This window comes from Indicator indicator, chromosome 1, assembly GCF_027791375.1.
Source record: "Indicator indicator isolate 239-I01 chromosome 1, UM_Iind_1.1, whole genome shotgun sequence".
Lineage (NCBI taxonomy): Eukaryota > Metazoa > Chordata > Aves > Piciformes > Indicatoridae > Indicator > Indicator indicator.
Window position 1 is genome coordinate 22839608 of NC_072010.1, and position 23434 is coordinate 22863041.

The 23434-nt window shown below is 44.3% G+C and overlaps 1 protein-coding gene across 1 annotated transcript in view; it reads right to left on the reverse strand.

Moving 5' to 3' along the window:
• FLT1 (fms related receptor tyrosine kinase 1) overlaps positions 1 to 23434 on the reverse strand; it is a 114202-nt gene that overhangs the window by 13177 nt on the left and 77591 nt on the right. The window contains exons 16-23 of the mRNA XM_054387153.1: positions 19403 to 19509; positions 16224 to 16362; positions 8052 to 8156; positions 4526 to 4639; positions 3699 to 3787; positions 1815 to 1974; positions 1281 to 1378; positions 595 to 717 (exon numbers count right to left, since the gene is read on the reverse strand). Coding sequence (XP_054243128.1) covers positions 595 to 717; positions 1281 to 1378; positions 1815 to 1974; positions 3699 to 3787; positions 4526 to 4639; positions 8052 to 8156; positions 16224 to 16362; positions 19403 to 19509 — 935 coding nt within the window. The remainder of the gene's footprint in view (positions 1 to 594; positions 718 to 1280; positions 1379 to 1814; positions 1975 to 3698; positions 3788 to 4525; positions 4640 to 8051; positions 8157 to 16223; positions 16363 to 19402; positions 19510 to 23434) is intronic.

The window sequence follows — 23434 nt, forward strand, 5'->3', positions numbered from 1 at the left end:
GAAAGTTGTTTACAGATAAGGAAATAGCTGGCAGGTGTAAGAGCCCTCCAGAAGGAGACTCTTCCATGACCCCCATGCCCGCACCAAATTCCCATGGCATCATGGTGGTGGGTGCAGACAGTTTGCTGGCCCAGCCTTCGTGGCAGGCCTGGCAGGGTCCTCACTGCCTGCTGTTAGCAACAGAAGCAAAAAATATAATTGAACAGGTGCTGAAGGCAGCAAGTCCAGCTCAGCCCCTTGAGGGTGCACCAGGGACCAGGCACTTTGATTTGGAGGGACTGATTTCCTTGAAGACAGCTTACTGAGTAAGGGGGTTATGCTAAGCCAGCCAAGAAAAGAGACTAAAAATGTCTGAAGTATTAACAGGGCAGAGCTGTGAAATGGTTACTATGTCCAAGACTTATGCCTGAGGACAGAAATGTTGTCCAGGATCTATGAAGCATCTGGATAGCTCATCTTCATATAAAAACCATGATAGCTTCCAAGTTCTTTCAACTTCAGGAAATGTGAACATCTACAGAAGATTTTGGACAGTGGACAGTTTGAAATGATATCTTATAAACATTTGGGTAAGTAAACACCATCTTGACTTACATCTCCTTTTCTCACATAATCAGGATTCTTATAAATATCTCTTGCGAGGCCAAAATCACAGATCTTCACAACATTGTTCTCAGATAAAAGGATGTTCCTGGCTGCCAGGTCACGATGAATGCACTGCAATAAAAGTTTCACAGTCAAACTGCATTTCCCCAATCATGCCCACAATTTCCTGACAGATTTTTTCTTAAATTATTATTATTACTATTGTTGTTGTTGTTATTAAGAGATCAGTTTAATATTTTTTTTTTTAGGGAAGCAGACTATACACAAAGTAAACATTGTAAACAGTGGCAACCCTTGCAAAAACACCAAAGCTTCCCAAAGCCAGAAAGTGAGAGATTTTTAAACCCCTTGACATTTGCAGGGAAAGAGCTGATTCATTTGGAGCTCCCTACTTAATGTATGTTGAAATTAACAACAACAAAAAAACCCCAAACCCACCGCACCCCCAGAAGATCTTCTCTGAATAAATGAGCTTGACCCACTGCCTTCAGCCACGATCCTGTGTTTATGGACTATGGAGACTTGGATAAACACACCATTATATTTATAACACCAAAAGGAAAACAGCTCTTCCTTTGGGAGCTTTCCCAAGGAAGGTATCACTAAAACGTTGATGTGATCTCACCTCTGAATCTCATCCTTCTGCAGGGAAAAATCCTCAGCACAAAACTCACCTTTCTGGAGGAGAGGAATTCCATGCCTCGGGCCACTTGAAAGCTGTAGGAGATCAAGTCCTCCATAGTGAGGGGAAGTTTGCAGAGTTCATCAGCATCTGCAAAGGTGGAAAGTGCAGTTTGTTACAAAGATTGCTCACAAGGCAGCTATTTCCACCACCATCATCCCGCCCCCCCCCCCCCCCGACCCTATTACTCCCATAAATTCAGTCTTCGTAGAGTAGTATTCGAAGGTCAACTCACTGTCACTGTAAACAAAAATAGTGCTTGCTTTATACCCTGTGCTTTGGACATTGCTGTGTTTTCCCCAAAGATAAGGAGCAGTCAGAAGAAACAATCACACATTTTCCTGTCAGATTTAGTAACCCTGGAAATAATCTTTTTTTAAAATCTTCTACCCTTTGGACATGACCCTGTGAGCGTCTCCCACGGATGTTTATTAGGGTGATAAATGAGGAAAAAAATTTCAGGGATGCACAGTATGTTGTAAAAATATCACAGACCATGTAGGGACAGGAAGGAATTAATACCTACCCTCTTCATCCTCCTCCACATCACTCAGACTTTTATCTTCCTGGAACCCAGAGCTCGCGAAGCTCTCGCTGCTGGTGACACTGGCCAGCCTTTGTTTTTTGCCTTCCACTGACTCAATATCCTTTTTCTCTTTCATTGGCTCTCCTTGCAGAGAGGAGTCCTTCAAACAAACAGAGAAGAGGTGCTACCTCAGAGCAACAGAGTGAGTGGGGGAGGAACCAAGTCAGACTTTTGTCACCTTTCCACTGGGAGAAAATGCTGGTCTGTGGCACGTGTGGTCACATCTCCCACAGGCACAGGTGTCCAAAGCCACTGCAGCCAAGGACATTCTACCAAGGCTGCCATCCACAGAGGGCACTAGCTCATGATTTTGGGGCAGCCAGGTTGGTGGGCTACCTCTGATGTGGTAAGGATTTTCAGGGCTCATGGATGGCCATGTCTGTTAGTCTGTCACTCATCTCAGCCTGAAATGAGACATTTGAAAGGGACTGTCTCTCTCTGGTAGTCAGAGAAGGAGCATGGTGGGGTGAGTTGAGAAGGTTGTGCCGACAGTGTAGGTGTGCCTAAAGTGTCTCTGTGTCCCTGTGCAGCTTTGGTGTTGGCTGTAAGACCTTGCAATGAGGAGCAAGGGCACTTTGTATTTGAAACAGAGCTGCTGCTGGAAATGACTGCTTCTATTCCCCAGTGCCTTTAACCAGTGCTTTCACATTATGGCCCGTGATGGTTTAATGGGGCACATAAAACACAGCTTGAAAAATGCTTTCCTGCTGTTATACAGAGAGCAGCTTAGCTGCCTGGCCTTACTTATGTCCCCCTCTTTCCTCTCCTCTTGTCCTGTGACTGCTCTCTCCTTCACACTGATGCAGAATTGGGCTCCCTTCCTCCCTCCTGCCCAGACAGCCTTCTCAGGGGTGCTGGAGCACTGAGTCTGAGTGAGCTCTTCAGTAAGGGAAAGGTGAGCAATTCCCCATGGGGTGGATCCTGCACAGCCATGCTCCCCACTGAGCATCTTACACCAGCAACTGCATGCTGGAGGATGTGGCTGTTCTGTCTTATTCAAAGGACAGCCTTAGGAACAGAGACTCAGACAAAGCCCTTTGGAGGGGGATGTCCTCCTTTTTTGCCCTCCTGCAGAGCCCTCCTGAACAATCCCCACGATGCTCTTGAGGATTAGGCACAGTTGAGCACAGGATTCATGGAATGCTGTTCTGGCTACAGGCTCCTAAATCCCATTTCAGAGCCCGTAATCCTTTGGGGAGGTTTAATGAAAGTGCAACAAGCAGCAATACAGTTGGCACATTTGGGTTCAGGTTTGCAATAAGAAACCCACCACAGAATTGATTTAGGGGGCTGTGGGATGTGAAGACAAGATTCTGAAGCTCTTTTCCTCCTGATAGCCCTTCTCCTCACATAATAATGAGATTACTTGCAAATCTCTGAATGTTAGTCTGGCTTGGAACATGAGATTTTAATGACATTATCTCAGTTGAGTTCCCGGCGGTGCTGAAATCAGTGGGCAAAACCACTTCCTTCAGCTTTGCTGACACCAGCCTCTGAAGTGACCCCAAGCTCAGCAGGAATGGGATTGTCAGCAGTGGGGTGAGGGCATATGGGGACACTTTGGATAGGATTCACTTCCTCTTGCTTTAGGTGGCTGCATCCAAATTACTCACAGCAGTTTCCTTGCAGTCAGAGGAGAGAAATCAGTCCTTTCTTGGCACAACACACCCCACACCAAATATTGAAATAGGTGAGGTGAACTGAACCCATGAGCTGTTTTTCTCCTTTGGTAGAAGAGAGGAGGATAGCTCAGAGGCTGACATCTATGTTACTGACAATTATATTAGGCAAAATGAAACCTACCAGAAGTATCTGCCTTCTCACCTTGTTAGGGCAGAAAAAATTCCTCTTGCTCTTCAGGTAGTTTGATAAATTCCCATACTTGCAGTATTCAACAATCACCATCAGAGGCCCTGGGCAAAAGGAAAGTGCATTTTGAGCAGCATGAAGCAATACAAGGCAGCATCAGTTCCAAGAAGAATAGTCTTTCATGCCCTAGAGTCCTGAATAACAATATGCTTCACTGAAGTAGAAGGCTACTTGAAGGACACTGGACATGTTAGCAAAACAACACTGTTTCTGGAAGTTAAGGAAGAGCCTAATTTTTGAAAGCTGGATCATGAACCTGTCTCCTGAGAGACTCTCCATTTCCTCTTTGGGCAGTCTGCATTCAGGCTTGAGTCCTGCAGCCCACACATGCTTGTTGAACTAAAACGAGTGACATATCTAAAACAAGCCATTGCTCATACTGGCCCTTTGATATTCTTAATGGAATATCATCAAGGATTTTACAGCAGTTGCCTTGTGATTCATTGTTCAGAGGCAACAGCTGATATCTCTTGTTCTCAGCCTTTCCAAATCAGTTTAACTTGAGCTTCAGCTGTGAAGTGAGATAAAGGACAAGTGGCAGAGTCCAAATTCACATCCACTCGAGTTAACACTAAGAGAGTTTAAGTAAATAAAATGTTTAGTTGCTTGATTAGATGACTAAAAATCTCTTTTGCTCTTCCACTTTTTTCCCCACCAGCCACAGGATGAGCTCCAATATTTGAAGTTAATAGCTTGACTTCTGGATAAAAAAACCAACATGGCCAACTGGCTTACTGGGAGGTGATCCAAATCCATTTTCATTTCAGGGAAGATTTTCTTACCTCCATTTTTTGTGCAAGCTCCCAGCAAATTCACAATGTTGAGATGATGACCAATGTGGATCAGGATTTTCAGCTCAGTCATCAGTGCTTTGTACTCACTTGCTGTGGCCCCTTCTGTACACACAAAATAAAATCAATGTAAAATGGCAAAAAATGGTCCTGCTGAGCTTTATCACTTCTTGTTACTTTCTACTGAAATAACTTTCGTTACTAGATGTACTTGATGTATTCCTGTTCTTTTTCTATTGCTCCCTCCTCAGCATCCTCTGACTTGCAATAAAATCCATAAAGAGTTAGGCACTCAACTTCCTCCCGGTAGACTCTGTTATATTTAGAAATGACAGAATTTTTTTCCCACATGAATAGTTTTGTCATTTCAGCCAAAAAAACAAATAAAAAGGGATTTCATGACTGTAATTAACTCTATCTAGATGAAGTAGATTTCAGCTGACCTGACTTTGGCTGTCTAAGGGTTATGTACTAGCCTGAAGTAATCAACATCTCAAGGAGTCGGTGGCAAGAGCAAAGCATTTCCAGAGGCTGGTGCAGCCAACAGCTTTAGACACCAGTACAGGGAAGAGATGAACCAGCCCTTGGTGATACTTGTCTGGTTCTGCTCATTACAGAAGAAGGCTGGTGTATTAAGATAGGCCAGGGAAGCAGATTTTAATTGGTTAAAGTTAGGTTACTGCATCTCACCCTTACTAGTTATGATCAGTATTAATATTAGCAACACTAACAGCATAAGAAATCCCATGACTAAACCCAAAAGATTCTATTTAGTGTTCAGTGAAATTTAGAATTCCCTCTGAGTTTTTTTGGTTTGGTTTGGTTTGGTTTTTTGTTTTGTTGAGAAAGCAAGAAAAACCTCACTGCTTTGTGTAGACCTGAAAGGACCTTTCAGTTTAGAGACACCAAGAGTAAGAAGAACAGTGTGGTGGAAATGACTAATCTTACGGGCTTTGTTTCAACATCTGAATGGTGGCCCCACACAAAAGCTGTCATTTACTCGGTGACATTCATCTGTATAGGTGATAATGTTTTCCCTCCACCTCATGGGAATTCTGTGAGAACAAAGCCCATGAATGACTGCAAAGTTCCTGGATGATTTAGTGAGGACACAAGAAATGGGGCAGATCTCCCCTAACTTTAGGTGTCCTTAGTGAAGATACTTACAGAGGATCTAGTCACCACAGGCTCTATCCATAGTCAGCAAAACTAAACAAGTGTTTAGCTCACCATAATACAGAGATCTGCCTTAGGTCAGGATGAATACCACCACTGACAATAAAGGGAACTTGAGTAACTAATTCAGGTGCAAGCACCTACCCTGCACATGCACACAGAATCCCACCATGAGGACATTACATTGCTGCTGCCTGCTCCTATCTATTCCAGGAGCAATTTCTGCTGCCTTGATGGTGCTGGCTGGCACAAGAAGCCTGCTGCTGTGCATACAGTAGTGTTGAACCTGGCAGACCAGTTGGCCAGCACGTATGTCTGCATGTTGGTAGAACAGAACAGCTCAGTCAATCAAGGGTCGGGTGACAGGCCATCTACTGAAACCAATGACACAGATGGCTATTGGCCCACTGTTGCAGAAGGTCTGTACAGAGACCAAAGCTTTAGTTTCCTCCCATTTTCCAAACATGCTTGCTGCAGGGTGGTTCATTTGGCATTGGGCAGCAGGGTATTTCTGTGCTTCTGACACAAGATAGAGGTGAAAGGTTTGTGACCCTCTCAGCTGCAAATTCCTTTCTTGGGGATGATCCTGGATATCATAGTAGCACACGCCACTCCCTGGTAAAGCACTTGGTACTTTATTGCAGAGCAAGCCTGTTAAGGACATTATCAAGAGGGTACACCCTGGACAGAGTACATCTGCCAGGTCATTGCAGGCAAGAAACAGAAGCTTTTTCAGGTAGAATGTTGCAGACACAGACTGTAGGTCTCATAGTATTGTGCATGCCCCTCCAAAGGCTGGAATTAACATGTATAGACTTCCTGATAACTGATAACCCAGCATGCAGCTGTGGAGCTAGAAGCCACTGGGTAAGAGGGATGTATTCAAACTATTCCTGAACAGGCCCAGCTGAGAACACAAAGAGTCTAAGCATTACTGGCAGAACAGAGAATGCGTCCCGGCGAAGAATGACACTTGAAAGAATTCAAATGTTGAGACAGACAAGCAATGCACTATCAGCTCCCAGAACACTTCTGCTCCAGTGGGAAAAGTGGCAGTGAATAGCTGGGAGATGATTTCACATTGGGAAGAGCACTGGTGTATGAGCAGTGCTGGTAAATCCATTACACAACCTGAGTGACAGCATCCTGAGTACTGTGTGATGACCCTGCAAACAGTTCAGAGAGGGCACACCTGCACAACAACCCCAAGACTGAAGCTGCTCAATCTCTTCAGCTTAATGAAAGGGCCTTCAGGAAGAGAAATAATGATGTAGTCTAATGGAGAAGGTTAGAATGAGAAGTGAAAGTCAGACAGATGCAAATGAAACATAAGGCACCTGTTTTAACCAGATAATTAATGATCGGAACTAATGACTAAGGAAAACACAAAAGCTCCCATCCAAGTGTCTTCACATCAAAGTGCTTCAGCTAAATTTCATTTATGGTGTTCAGTATAGGGTCAGTCTAACACAATGTACAACACGCTGTGTGCAGGAAACCTAATTGTTCCTTCTTGTCTTGCAAAAGTGACCACTTCATTCTTTCAGGCATTTGCAGTAATGGAACCAGATCTTCAAAAAAATTAGGCAATCAAGTTCTCACTATATCTCATGCCTCCAGCATGAGCAGGACATCGAACTGCTGGAGCAGGTCCAGAAGAAGGCCATGAGCAGAGGGCTGGAGCACATCCTGTGTGGGGACAGGCTATGAGAGCTGGGGCTATTCAGCTTGGAGACAAGAAGGCTCCAGGGAGACCTTATAGTGGCCTTACAGTACCTGAAGGGGCCCTGCAAGAAAGCTGGGAAGGGACTTTTTACAAGGGCTTGTAGGGACAGGACAAGAGGGAACGGATTGAAGCTTGAGGAAGGTATATTTAGACTGGATATTAGAAAGGCTTTTTTTTAGAGTAAGGCTGATGAGACACTGGAACAGGTTGCCTGGGGAGGTGGTGGATGTCACCTCCCTGGAGGTGTTCAAGGCCACGTTGGATGAGGCCTTGAGCAACCTGGTCTGGTGGAAGATGTCACTGCCCATGTCAGGGTGGTTTGAACTAGATGAACTTTAATGTCCCTTCCAACCCAAACCATTCTATGAATCTACGAAACATTCTCCTTTATCGTGTGACAATTTCTCACCTTTCTTACTGTTGATGCAATTTCTATTTCATGGGTCTGTCACTGTGCTGTGGTGAACCCAAAACTTGGTGTACACATTTTGGAGATTTCAGAGAGTTATTGGTGGGGGGATAACATCATACACTCTTGTTTTCAACAGAATCATATTAAAAGTGAGGTACTGTATACAGCATCATTTTTCCCAGCCCAGCTTTAAAGCAAGATACCTTTCAGCATTTTCACAGCAACTATTCTGCATGTTGGTGATTTCTTGATTCCAAAAGCAGATGCTTGTACCACCTTTCCAAAGGCTCCATGTCCAAGAGACTTTCCTATAAAGAAAATAAATTGGAGAGATCCAGAAAGAAATCATGTCAGCAGATGGTGTCACAGATAATGAATTGTGAAATGTACTTTACAATGACTCCCACATGTACATTTCCAACACACAGGTGTTTTAGGGGTTTTGCTTGGCTGGAGGTTTTTTTGTTTGTTTTGTGTGTTGGGGGTTTTAATTTTGTTTTGTTTTGTTTTTAAGAATAAGCAGACAAACCAGAAGACAGAGTCATCAAAGGGAATAAGTGATAAAAATTGAGAATGGTGCTACATGAATGCAACTGTTCAGTGGAGGTATGCCTGCTCCTGACCTAGTTTTTGCAATCTATCTCTGCCAGAGACAGACTTGCTCCTCTCTTCTCTGAGCACACTGCACCATGCAGCAGGCTTGATACTGTTATGTCCTCAATAACATAGGGCCTCTGCCTAAACACACACACAGTAAGATGAAGCTTGCAACACCCTTTGATAATTCTTGCAGATTAAACTCTTCCTTCTCAAACAGGGTGTCTTAAAATTATCTTCATTCCAGGGACACAGCTGCAACTTTGCATGGCATCCCCTGAAGTGCAAGCACATCCCCTGAGATGCATGCACATCCCCTGGTGCTCTTTCTTAGCAAGTCCTCACGGGTTGAGATCATGGAGTGGAGAGAAGCTGCAAATAAGACCTTTAAATCTGCAAAATGAGGGGGGATTCAGTGAGAAAGGACTTTTAGTGACAAATGATGACTTTGTTCATGGTGAGTACAATGCTCCCAGGTGTCTACAGGCAGACATTTGTGCTGTATCATCATTGTGCTGCTACTGAGCAGACCCCAGAGGTCTGGAGATAAATTAGTGGGCATCAATAAAGTTCTCTAGCAGCAGAATATGAGTGTCCTCTTCCTTCATGTTCAGAACCAGGTAAGACTCCAAGGGTACTGCTATAACTTTGCTAGAGTTCATGACATTTTATGCCAATCTTGTGTCCTCCACAAGACTCCTTCATAATTTATTAGCGTTTGAAGCAGAGAATATTGACTACATCTTTGCCTCTGTGCTAACATGGACAAGCCTGGCTGTCTCTGCCCTTCTTAAGGTTTTGGAGGAGTTTTGATCAGAGAGATCTTGTCAGCATACCTGCCAGCAATAAATTTTATTTCCAAGTGACTATTTTCTGATTGTATTTGCGCTTCACCTTCAGCAGAACCCAGGCATGAAACAACAGACTTTGTGGTGTAGAAGAGAAAAGCATAAAATAAAGGCTAACTTTTCATATAAAAACAAAGAATAACATGTGTCCTACATTTCTCTCTCAGATATGCACACATGACATAGCCATTTCCATAGCATAATTTCCTTTTCCTGTGATGGGCATTTGTTTAAGTAGCTTACATCTGGACATCTACCTTGTTGATTTCTGAGAGATTAAATCCATTGAGACACTCAGAAGCAGAGATAAAGAGCTGCTGTCAGTTCTAAATTAAATAGGTACTACCTCTTATGTGTGTATCACAATTCTACATGTCACATGTCAGCAGAAATAAATAGCATGTTATAAAAGCAATGGAAAGAAAGATGAAGTGGAATATGATATGCAAAAAAACCCAAAAACCCCCAAAACCAAACCAAAACCAACCAACCAACCAACAAACAAAAAAACAAGCAACCAAAAAACCACCACCAAAAAAAACCCCAGAAATGTTTTTCCTCACTAGATGTGCAGAAGTGTTGTGGGTTTTTTTGGGTTATTTTGGTTGGTTGGATTGGATTGGGGTTTTTTTTATAGAAAATAAAAATCATGATGAATTTAATCTACACAGCTAAAAAACATCAACAGACTGAGCCTTGTGAAGGACTTAGTGTTTGACACACAAATACAGGTGAATCAGTGTATATCTTTGAAAACCTACAGTCACTTTTATCAGTCAACACATATAAACTTCTCCATTCAGCAGATGTATAAGCAAAGCAACATAAAGGTCTCTGTTTTCTTATTGTACTGATGTTCTTAGTCCTAAAATGTATTGACTGTTTATGGTTTCTATATGATGAAGTTACAGTTTAAGGTCCTATAAAACCCATCATACTTCTGTTTAGTCCATAGTTTTAGTCTGTTTCCATCAGTGTTAACTCACTTCCCACACTGAGATAACCAACATACCAGTTAGCTCAGAATGCTCCAGAAAGCTGCTGACGTTTCATAAAGGAGAATGAGCACTGGAAACACTTCCTTCTCTAAACAACAGTTTAATGGGAAACTGTAAGTAACACCTGACATATTAGTCTTTGTTGCTGTGCCATTGTTTGTACCATGCTAAATGTTAGCATGGAATAGGGCTGCTTTAACTTTTCAGTATGCAGATCAAACTCTACGGTTTACAGAATCACAGAATTAACCAGGTTGGAAAAGACCTCAATGATCACCAAGTCCAACCTATCACCCAACACCATCTAAGCAACTAAACCATGGCACTCAGTGCCTAATCCAGTCCTCTTTTAAACACTTCCAGGGACGGTGACTCCACCACCTCCCTGGGCAGCCCGTTCCAATGGGCAATCACCCTCTCTGTGAAGACTTTCTTCCTAACATCCAGCCTAAACCTCCCCTGGCACAGCTTGAGACTGTGTCCTCTCATTCTGTCACTGGCTGCCTGGGAGAAGAGACCAGCCCCCACCTGGCTACAACCTCCCTTCAAGTAGTTGTAGACAGCAATAAGGTCTCCCCTGAGCCTCCTCTTCTCCAGGCTAAACAACCCCAGCTCCCTCAGCTGCTCCTCATAGGGCTTGTGCTCCAGACCCCTCCCCAGATTTGTTGCCCTTCTCTGGACACATTCAAGCAACTCAACATCTTTCTTAAAGTACCCTCAGGTCCCTCTCTGCCTGGCTGCTCTCCAGCCACTGTGTCCCCAACCTGTAGCACTGCATGGGGTTGTTGTGGCCAACGTGTAGAACCTAGCACTTAGATGTGTTAAATCTCATGCTGTTGGACTCTGCCCATCTGACCAGCCTGTCAAGGTCTCTCTCCAGAGCCCTCCTACTCTCTAACAGATCAACACCTGCTCCCAGCTTGGTGTCATCTGCAAACCTACTGATGATGGACTCAATCCCCTTGTCCAAATCATCAGTAAAGATATTGAATAGGATCGGGCCCGTCACTGATCCCTGGGGGACACCACTAGTGACTGGATGCCTGCTGGAAGTGGCACCATTCACCACCACTCTCTGGGCTCAGCCTTCCAGCCAGTTCTTAATCCAGTGCAGAGTGTTTAGTATGTAGGTGGTGTCTATGACTCTAAGAGATTGCTCTTACAAAAGCTCCTTCTTTTGACACATGAAGTAATTACCAAATTATTATATGGAGCAATTAAACAGAGGAATATTAAGTTGCCCAGACATCTGAACAGTCAACTTGTCACAGTCTTCAAGAAGATACGTGTTTGGGGATGAAATGGTGCAGCATTTACATCCAGACCAAAAAAGCAAAATGCTCTAATTACATTTTGTGCACTTTGCTTTCTTGGGGCAGCTGAGAACTCATTAAGTGAATGTATCCTTCAGTCAAGGAGTTTGGGATCAGGAGGTTTCCATTTCAGTCCCATTTTAGCAGGATCCTTCAAGAACATGTGTTGATGGACTGGGGCATCAGCAGAAAGCCCTTGCAGACATCACTCTTCATGTCTATAGAAAGGCAGAGATTCAAAGATGTGCTCATTTCTCAGGTCCTTGACCACAGCTTAAGTCATCTGGGTTTTCCCCAGATCTTCCATTATGTTATGTATAACAGCTCTGCTCATGAAGGAGAACAGGAAGAACTCTGCTTGATGCTGACACTGTGGGCTTGCAGTGCACAGGAGGGACAGGCTCAGGAAGCCATCTACCGCTGACATGCTTGACATTGCACTGAGGCCATGTGGCAACACTCCCTTGGGGTCCTTCATCACAACGTCAGCAGTGTGTGACCTTTCATAGATTAGGAAGGTGGAACCCAAGAGTAAGGTGAGAAATGAGTGGTGGCTCAGCTAAGGCTTGTGCTGGACTGCAATGTTATCGCCAGCTGCACTGACAGTGATTTATAGCACCAGCATTTTTCTGCCTAATGAAAAGATGACATTTTGCTCTCGACTAATCTGTAGCCCTTGCAGCTGAGAGGGGAGTCCTGTTATATAAGCATTGCATCAGCATCGTGGGCAGTGTGTGTGCCTGTTGGAGGAACACACAGCAAAGGACATGTGGGCTGAAAGGAGAGACTTGCTAGAGTTACAATAGATATGTATCGGAGAGGATAAGTAGGTGGAAAGAGAAAAACAGACATTATCTGATGCTGGAATGGGTTGCATTCTAAGTAAAAATATTTTTTAAAAACCATAGAAGCACATTTTGCGTTTGTGAAACACTAGTCCTCTGAGGCTGCCGAGGTTATTCAAAGACTGAGCCAACTGCCATGTAAGCAGGACTTGCAGTGAGCTAATCTAACATACTGCACATACCCAACTTCTCTGAATCTGGTTCTCATTCACTGCCAGCATTCTTTATTTGTTTACACCAGTTCTTCCACTTTTAACTCATTCTCTGGTCATCATTCCTCACCTCCAGACTCCAAACACCAACCCTGCAAAGACGTGGTTTTTTTCTTGGTGTTTACATTCCATTTCTGGTTGACTCTTTCCATGGGATTTACACACAAATAAAACATGGCATAAAACAATGATTACATTGTCTGCACATCAGGCTCTTGGTCCATCATTGTAAGAAAACTATTTGAAGATTGAAGACAGTCCAGCACAAGGTTATGCTCCAGCATTCCCAGAGTTGTGTATGACAATTACAAATCACCAGCAATGTATTTCAGCTGTGCTTATCCACATCTGGTCACCTTGTGACCAATTGTGATCCTAATTGTATGCATGTTTTAATTACCCTCTGTCTCTGATCCCCAGAGGACAGAAAGAATCTGTTACTGCTCCTAGTTAAAGTGCAGGGATTTTCTAGACCTTGCTGTAAGACCAATGTAATGCATGCCTAAAACGAATAAGCAGCACTACAGCAATAGGCTGAGCTTGTCACTGATATTTTAATGTTGACCATCTTGCTAAACTCAGTGTGATTTCTGGAGGGATTCTTCAACTTCAAAATCTGGCACCTACCCTCCTGCTCTCCTCATCAGTGTTGCACTAGGCTAAGTAAGTTAGGAATGCTCCCAAACCCATGCCTTTCACCAAGGCATCTGTAGGCGAGCTAGCTGTAGTTTCAAAGTTTCCATGGATATTTATTTATGTGTGGGCTCATGTGATGCATTCTTGCACTTTATGGTTGCATTAACAATCATTTTTATAAATCTTCAGCCCAGAAGGAAAACTGTGCGGCTGTGCTGGAGAGAGGAGAAAAGGAAGAAACAGGGAAGGGTACAGGATGGACTGTGTGGACCCATTTCTGCATGGGCTTTTCTCCAAATTAGTACATAGCCAATACATAAACATTCACTTTGCAAGGGAAGAACATTGCAGTAAATGCCAAAGGTCAGACTCCTGAGTCTGGAGAGAGAAGCATCCAGGTCAGCAGTCTGATCCAGAAGCCTTTGCTTGCCCCGCTTTTATCTTGTACTTTAAGTAAAACACTGCAGAAAACGAAGTGTAGCATTCTTGTCTGTATTCTCCTCCTATGACAAGGTAACCTGCTTAGTGAAAGAGCCAAAGGCTGTGAGTGTCTTCTACCTAGACTATAATAAATCTTTTAACACTGCTTCCCACAGCATTCTCTTGGAGAAACTGGCTGCTCATGCTCTGGATGAGCATACACGTCACAAGTTTAGAAACTGGCTGGTTGGCCCGGCCCAGAGAGTGGTGGTGAATGGAGTTAAACCCACTTGGCAGCTGGTCACAAGTGGTGTTTCCCACGGCTCAATTTTGGAGCCAGTTCTCTTGAATATCTTTATCAATGATCTGGATGAGGCTATTGAGTGTACCTTGAGTAAGCTTGCAGGCAGCATCAAGCTAGGTTGGACTCTTGGTCTGCTAGAAGGTGAGAAGGCTCTACAAGGGGTCTGGACAGGCTAGATCTTTGGGCCAAGGCCAACTATATGAGGTTCAATGAGGCCAAATGCAAGGTCCTGCATTTGGGTCACAGCAACCCCATGCAACACTACTGGCTCAGCTGACCAAAAGAAAAGGATCTTGCAGTATTTGTTGACAGATGGCAGAGTATGAGCCAGCAGCTGGCCAGGTGGCCAAGAGGGCCACCAGCATTCTGGCTTGTATTAGAAATAGTGCAGCCAGAAGAAATAAGGAAGTGATTATGCCCCTGTACCTGGCACTAGTGAGGCTGAACCTCAAATACTGGGTTCAGTTTCTGGGCATTCACTTCAAGAAAGACATTGAGTTGCTGCAGTCAGTCCAAAGAAGGGCAACAAAGCTAATGAGGGACCTAGAGCACAAATCTTAGGAAGAGTAGCTGAGGGAACTGGGGTTGTTTGGTCTGGAGAAAGGGAGGCTCAGGGGAGAGCTCACTGGTTTCTACAGCTGGAGGTTGTTGCAAGGAGGATGTCAATCTGCTCTCCCCAGAGACCCAGGAGATGTTTAGATTGGACATTAGGAAAAAAATTCTTCACTGAAAGTGTTCTTAAGCATTGAAACAGGATGCCCAGGAAAGTGGTTGATTCACCATCCCTGAAGAGATTTAAAAAACACTATAGATGTGTTGCATAGGAAATGGGTCAGGAACTGGCTGGAGGGCCGAGCCCAGAGAGTGGTGGTGAATGGTGCCACATCCAGGTGGCGTCCAGTCACTAGTGGTGTCCCCCAGGGATCAGTGCTGGGCCCCATCCTGTTCAATATCTTTACTGATGATCTGGATGAAGGAATTGAGTCCATCATCAGTAAGTTTGCAGATGACACCAAGTTAGGAGCAGGTGTTGATCTGTTGGAGGGCAGAAGGGCCCTGCAGAGGGACCTGGACAGGCTGGATGGGTGGGCAGAGGCCAATGGGATGAGATTTAACAAGGCTAAGTGCAGGGTTATACACTTTGGCCACAACAACCCCATGCAGTGCTACAGGCTGGGGACAGAGTGGCTGGAGAGCAGCCAGGCAGAAAGGGACCTGGGGGTACTGGTTGATAGTAGACTGAACATGAGCCAGCAGTGTGCCTAGGTGGCCAGGAAGGCCAATGGCATCCTGGCCTGTATCAGGAATAGTGTAGCCAGCAGGACAAAGGAGGTTATTCTTCCCCTGTACTCAGCACTGGTTAGGCCACACCTCGATTACTGTGTCCATTTCTGGGCCCCTCAGTTCAAGAAAGATGTTGAATGGCTTGAACGTGTCCAGAGAGGGGCAACAAAGCTGCTGAGGGGCCTGGAACACAAACCCTATGAGGAGAGGCTGAGGGAGCTGGGGGTGTTTAGCCTGGAGAAGAGGAGGCTCAGGGGTGACCTCATTAATGTCTACAACTACCTGAAGGGAGATTGTAGCCAGGTGGAGGTTGGTCTCTTCTCCCAGGCAACCAGCAACAGAACAAGAGGACACAGCCTCAGGTTGTGATGGGGGAGGTATAGGCTGGATATTAGGAGGAAGTTCTTCACAGAGAGAGTGATTGCCCATTGGAATGGGCTGCCCAGGGAGGTGGTGGAGTCGCTGTCCCTGGAGACATTCAAGAGGAGACTGGATGAGGCACTTAGTACCATGGTCTAGTTGATTGCTTAGGGCTGGGTGATGGGTTGGACTGGATGATCTTGGAGGTCTCTTCCAACCTGGTTGATTCTATGATTCTATGATAATTTCGGTGGACTTGGAAGTGTTAGGTTGGATTTGATGATCTTAAAGGTCTTTCCCAATCTCAATGATTCTATGATTATATGATTGTAGTTTTCCTGTCTGGCATCAAAATATACATATGGAAAGTCAGGTAGATGCAGCTAGTCAGTCCTAAATGCAGCTATAGACCAGCACATTTGATATGGAATTTCTTGCACAGAACCTGGCAGCAGGCTGTGCTACATGTCTAAAACACACTCAGCTCCTCTTTACCTGTAGTTACAGGTTCATCTTATCCAGTCACTGCAAACTCAATGTGAAGTATCACAATATTACCTAGTTTAAGCCTTTCCCTTGCAATTTCCCACTTGCTGGCATCATAAGGTAGACGTTCACACTGTTCATCTAAGGGGACTTCATCAGGATCCATTATGATTGACAGATAATGGTTGGTCTTCATTTCAGAGGAATAAGGCTAGAAAACAAAGAATATTGCAACATAAATATAAAAAGTTTTAAAGCATCCATCAGCACCTGCTTGTTTAGATGGAGGGCTCCAAGTTAATTCTGTTCATGGGGCTGCATGTTTCACAGTCCAATAGAGGGCTTAATTAAGCTCCTTTTTGACTTTTTTATATATTGTAAAAGAAACTCCTTCCTCTAACTTTCCTCCTGTGTGACATACTGGTTTCTCCAATGGAATCCATGTGTATTTGTATTAACATATGGTGCTATGATACAGGCCCAGAGCACAGTCAAGCAAAATATTTTCATCAAATGACTAAACATTGCTGATAAAAATAACTTTCCTTCATGACTGTGCAAAGCAAGAAGTGGCCATATGCAACAGATGGAGTTCAACTGGCCAAGTTTATTTTTTCCATACACCCAGCAAAGATAGGTCCTATGTGGTTAGAAGTTGTGCAAGACTAGTTGCCAGGAGGCTAGATATTATACATTTCAGAAACTGTTTACAGATTTTAAGGATTTTTTTATTTCTTTGGCATATTTTCTGACGAGTTTACTGAAAATATTCGAGTTTGGAGGCATTCATAAATACCCAGACTCAAACCACGGAATTTCAAGCACATAATTTCAAATGAGTTTACCAGAAGTTCACTTTCTACTGAGCAAATGGACTGTCCAGCTCACATGAGAAACGTCAGGACAGGCCAACTTAATCTCAAAGTTTTCTGCTGTCCATCTGTTTTGAAACATATTTTCCTTCAAAGAGCACCTAGACTGCCATTTTAATCCACAGGACTTTTCTTGCCACAGGAGTGCTTATATTGCTATAGAAAAGGTCCAGTGTTTGTTCTACTTCCCTGGCTATTGGTTGGAACTTATAGAAAATCTGCTGAACTAATCTTCTTGGTGTTGCTTTTCCTAAACTCATGGAAACAGCCCATGGCCACAGAAACAAACACATAGATATACCTTTCAACTGCCCCCTGGGACTTTTATCTTTTTTTCTCTACAGCTTGGAAATATGTCCCTAATACACATGCTCCAGACTTTTGTTTTTGGCTGTGTATGCATTGGTTACAAATATAACTAAATTTAAATGATAGTAGCCAATAGCTCCTGGTTGAGTTACATTCACCATCCCAAATAACCAGAAAGTTAGTCCCAGGAAGGATTCCACTGATGCTTGAGGAAATGTCAGGTGGCATAAATCCCAGCTCCAAACCATCCACTGATACTGGACAGGATATGGATAGAAACAGAAGCATGTGTGCTGCTCCAAAACGAGCATTTCTTGACAGAGACACATGTGCCAGACTGCTCCTACCAGTCTTTTCAGAAGAGCTTTTAAGTGGACCCATCCCAGAAAAAGCAATAGGGGAGTGGGATGGTGCAGAGAGCTTCCTACAGTTCATTAGTCAGAGGCACAGAATATCAAATCCTTCACACAATTAGAGATTTTGAAACAACATTTTTGATGATGAAGAATTGTTATGTCATTTGTGCCTTTATGTGCAACATAGACAGGCTTCAAGAAAATCCTCTCAGAGATCATCTAAGTATTTTTTTTCTGATGTGGCAATGTAGTTTGTATAAGAAATTTAATTTAGAGCTAATTCCAGACATCTTTGAGAGTAAGGATTTGCAATAGAAACACAGAGAAGGCCATAAACATAAGCCAAAACTAGCTGAAAAAGTTCATCTGGAAAGGAGTCTTCGTAAGTCATCTAGTTAAAGTTCATTGTTCTACAGCAACAATCATTATTTTCATTACCTTTTAACAATCTAACAAGCAAATATTAAGTTTTGGTATCATTAAAAAAAAAAATTCTGCAAGCTTTTGCTACATTTAAGACTTAAAATTTTCTAACGGTTTCCAGTCATGTTAGGAAATTGTTTCATCAATACTGGTGAGGATTGCTTCATCATTACTTGCTTTGTGATTTCTCTCATAGCTACAAAGTTTCTTCACAGCTTCAGCAGACCTCTACTTTTTTTCCCCCAAACAATGTCCTGCATTTCTTCTTACAAAAGTTTGTGGCAGTAGGAAGGCAGGCAGAGTGGCTATTGCCATGCTGCCCTGGTTTAGAGGTCTGCTCCTGCTTTCCCATCATTCAATAGGATTTCTCAGTGTAAAACCTAAGATATAAACAGGTCTTGTTGCAGGTTGAGAAAAAAATGGTCTGGCAGGTTGCAGTCAACCATTAGAATCATCATGGAGCTTGGTCAACTGGAACACACTCAGCTGTGGTGGCACCATGATGTGGTACTTCTCTGACTGGGTGAAGGAGGGCAGCCAAGGCTCAGAACTGCTACGATATGGGGATGAGGGAGAAGGGAACATGCAGCCACTCCACATCTCAGGGTCTGCACTGTCCAATAGCTCCTTTCACTTAAATCTATCTGGTGCCACAAGTTGCTCTGAGAGCTTTCTTCACTACTGAGGAACTGTATTTTCTGCTTCTGAGAGCTGCTGTGGTTTAACCTGCTCACAGCATGCAATGTAGATGTGGTGCTGTCAGCCTTGGACAAGAAGGATGGTCAGCTGCAGGAGCAGTTAACTTTATCACCCTGATACAGGATCATCTGCTCTAGAGGTTGCACTATCAAAACTACTTCAGTAAAACATCACTTTGGAAGTGATGTAATTATACCAGACACACTCTGCAAACCAGACCTCAGCATGCTCTGTGAAGATCTGTCATTCCCACTCACTCAGATCTTCAAAGACATGAAGATGCCAAACCCTCACAGCTTTGAAGGGAACGGGGATGCCTTTGGTGGGAGTCAGACACCTAAATCCTTGCATGTCTCAGAGCCTTACCCCTTCTCAGGCTTTGCTTTCTGGCTTACTCATACACGGCCTTGTGATTCACAGTCCCCTAGGCACTCATCAGCAGCTTGGTGATTGTGCAGGGAACAAAGTAAGTGAATTAGATGTTTTTCTGGTAAATTCAGGAATTCCAGTGGCCTGGGGAGGATTTTCTAACACAAGAAAAGGGTTGGTAAGGAGAGACAGGTGCCACCAGGAGCTCTCTGTCTGTTCTTACCCTCTTCAGCTTGCGAATGAAGAGGGTCAACAGGAGCCAAAATAGTGTCGCAGCCACGCAGGTACAGGTCAGGGTTATTAGCTCCAGGTTTGACCTCTCCGATGTGCCTGGGAAAACCAAGTGGTAAACATTTTAGAAAATGGCCTGCAAAGCAAGGTCACTTTATGTTTCTCTGCCATTAAAATAAAATACCAGGAAGGACCAGCTTCTTTTCAATGGGGTATTAATCTCTGTTTGGACTGGCTTGCAGAGCCTGGAAAAAAAAACAAAAAAATGTTCCCTCCACCAAAGCCCTTGTATTGAATACAGCAAACCTGCATTTAATCCATCTGTAAGTTTTTCAGTAAAAAGTCAGCTCTTCCTTGGGGTGCAGGAGGTGAAGCACATCAGACTGAGGATGACCAGTCAGATAATAATTTCCTTTTGAGGTGGAAGTTCAGCTGCAGGGTATTTTTAGCCAATTTCTCTCTGTATAAGAATGCGTGTGGGCCTCTGCAGGCAGTTTCACCACACCACACTCCCACCAACAGTGAAACCCATCTGGCCAAAGCTCACATCCGAGAGAGGAGCAGAGGTCTCGAAAAGCTCACTCCTCAGCAGCTTCAGAAGATGTGGCTGCATGGAGGGCATGGCTGTGCTGGCCCTTCCTCTGGGGCAATGCTGGCGTGAGCATGGAAGAGAAGCTCCAGGGAGAGCTTGTGCTGGTGTGGGCACTGGTGAATCCAGGTGTGACCTAGGGCATGCTGCAGTGCTGCTGCTGGGGTTTTGCTGTCCAGGACATTCGATGCCTTTCCTGGGGCACTGTGCCAGTTCTGCCCCAACTCAGTGAGCAATTCTGAGCCTTGCAGCCCACAGCTCCATTCCAGCCGTACTGAAAATACATCAGCCCTCACCGAAGATCTCACTGAGACAGAGCTGGAGATTCCCTTGGAGGCTAGCAGCACAGCCAGCAAGAGTCCCTGAGCTCTTCCTCTCATGGCCTGGATGGATGGAGTCTGGCACTTGTGAGCATAGCTCAAACAAAGCATAGTATGGGAGTCTTGAGCCCTGTGCTTACTAGGCAGAAAACTGGGGCATAGGGTCTGGTGCTCCCTCAAAGCTGATGGTCTCCCAGCAGGCTTTGGCCCTCAGCTCTCCTGACGATCACACCAGCAGCTCCCTGAGGCAACATGAGACCCTCCCCAGCAGAACCCAGATGTCAGAGAGCTGGAAGAGTTCTTCAAATCAGGGAACAAATTACACACAGAAAGGGAAAAATGAAAACAACAACAACTGAAAATGGAGCAGAAAGAAAACACGAATATGAGAAATCTGGAGAGTATTAGACCCCACGGATAGATCTTAAAAAAATGCCAAAAAAAAATTCACTTCAGACTGCTATTCAGGGACATGTAAAACAATTTCAGAGCAGTCTGTTTTGCAAAGCCTGTGACAGTGTCAAAATACCATACTTCCCACAATATGTTCTCCATCTGATTGGTAGCAAATGCAAAAACCAGAACAAAACAAAACAAAAAAACCCTCATGTTCTGCCTCTTATTCTGATACATCCTCCAGAGAGAAAAAAACGAAAGGACAAGGAGGAGTAATTCTGAACATGATTTCACAGTAGTTTTGTCGACTGTACTTGCAGCAGTTTCAGACTCCAGGCTTCTCAGTGTTACTCCTGACAGATGAAAAAGGGATGATTGATGCCTCACTGATGGACTTACTGGGTAATGCAGAGGGATGAGCTGTCTGGTTTTAGGCAAGGCTTCAGAGATTTGTTCAGAGGTTGAGTTACTTCCTGTTGCTGTAGCTTAACTAGCATAATAGATACCCTCTCTAGAGGTGATAAATAGATTTGTATTCATGCTCTATATCTAAGATTTCTCTGGCAAGTCCATTCTGGAGCTTTGAGAATAAAGAAAAATATGACTGCAACTACAAATGGAGATATAAAGTATGAATTTCTCCCAAATACCAGGAGTGTTAGTTTTTCACAAGTATTTTCATAAAGGTTTGGTTTAGTATGGGACATATTGATGACATAAATGATACACCTTAATGCAGCTTGCCTATGATCTGGCACAAGGCTTTCCTTTTACATATGAATACTCTCCTCTTCCTGCTGAGCAGGAGCCATGCAGATGGTGAGTAATAGTTTCTGACGTGTATTCAGCAAAATCTGGAGGGGCTGAAGGTTTATTTGTTGCCACTGTTCTGTATGGCAGGATGCAGAAAGCCTGTGGGGTATGGCATGGTCAGTCTTGGGGTGGAAGGCAGCAACTCCCTAACTGCTACCATATGCTGCCCAGGATTTAGCAAAGAGATGCTGCCTTTGAAATGTCTGAGTGAATTTAGGCAACCAGAAAGCATTTCTTCAGGCTGAGGTTAGGCTGGGTTATCAAACACCAGATTCCTAGTCTAGCTAAAAGCTTTGCAGCCAGAGCTGGCTGAGTGCCTCTCAGCTGGGTAAGAAAAGGGTTGATTTGAGGCAGAACAGACAGAAACACTCAGAAGAGGGCTTGGGATTAGCACAGTTTGGAGATGTTTAAGCACAACTAAATCACTCTCTCTGCCTGGTAGCCAAAGATTTCTGGGTCCCCATTGCAGCCCTCCCAGACCTTTACCCACCAGCCATCTCATTAGGCACAGACTTTCCTCCATGTGCAGCTGTGCCCCACTGGCCTGACTCTTTGTGGCAAGTGGCTGCCTCCTTCCTTCCCCAGAGCCTTTCTGAAAGTTTGCCTGCTCTGCTGCATATCTCTGCAGTGCTGCATAGGAGTGAGGAGAGAGCAAGTGAAGAAGTGGCACCGGCAGCAAATTCTCTCAGCAGCAGCTGGAGTCAGTAGGATCATGCAGGCATGCAGAGACGAGAGCCTGAACTGCCTGACCCCTCACGTCCTCAGCTCAAGCCTTGGGCTGGTGTAGGCTCTGTCAGGATTTCTACTCTACACACTGAGGTGCAGCTTTGTATCCTGTGTCAGTCAGGGAAAAAGGAATGCCTGCATCATCAATACCACTTTGCTACACCCAAATTCCCTACGCTTAAGGGGATATACTCTGCTTAATCCATGTGATCCCATGATCACGGCAGTGCAGCACTGGGTTGGGTGCTCAGAGATACTGATGAACTTCCATCCTTGGGGTTTTTCATGACCTGGCCAGAGAAAGTCATCACTGACTGGATTTAAAGTTGGTGTTGATGCTGGTTTGAGCTGAGGTTGAACTAGAGACCTCCAGGACTCCTTTCCAACCACTTTTGGTGGTCCTCTGAGGTAACAGGAGGTGAACATCCCCAGATGTTCACCTTTTTGTTTACAGTCACCCAGGTTGAACCTCATTCAGTAGCCAAAGGAATTCCAGTTAAACTTCATGGAAACGTTCCTGATAACTTCAGAATTAGTGATCCAAAAGGCACAACAATTTTTTGAGATACAAAGTCCAAAAGGTAATTAGACAAAAAAAAAGTTATTTAAAAATCAAAGACAATAACACATTTTCATAGTGCTGGAACAGTTCAGTGACTGTTTAAGAAATGTGATGCTTTCCTTCTCATCAGCAGAGATCACATTAAGTTGTAAAGCACCAGCTTTAAAACAGGACGTGTTGCTGTATTCATTTGCTTGCTGTATGTCCAAACTTCAGTAAACATAAGCTGTAAAAGATGCTCCTTCCTTCATCAACACATCCCCTTCAAGTGGTGAAGTACCTTTGCAACTAGCTGTATCACTGGCTCCTGCTGAGAGGGAGTGTGTGGGAACCCGGGAGGAGAAGCAGGGCAAGGCTTTCATGGCAAGTCATCCTCTCTGTGGACAGGGTGACCCGCCAAGAGCTCTACCCCTGCCCAAGACAGCCTGTGCTTTCCATGTGTCCACTCCTTGTGTCCACAGGCTTTTAGGGAACGCACTCCCCTCTGCTTTCCGGGTGCTCTGGCAGCTGTTTAGCCTTCCCTTTCATCCTTGCAGATTTGCTGCCTCTTCAGGTCCTTGGCGAAGAGCAAGCATGCAGCTTACTCTGACATGTCCCATCAATGCAGCCCCTCTTCTC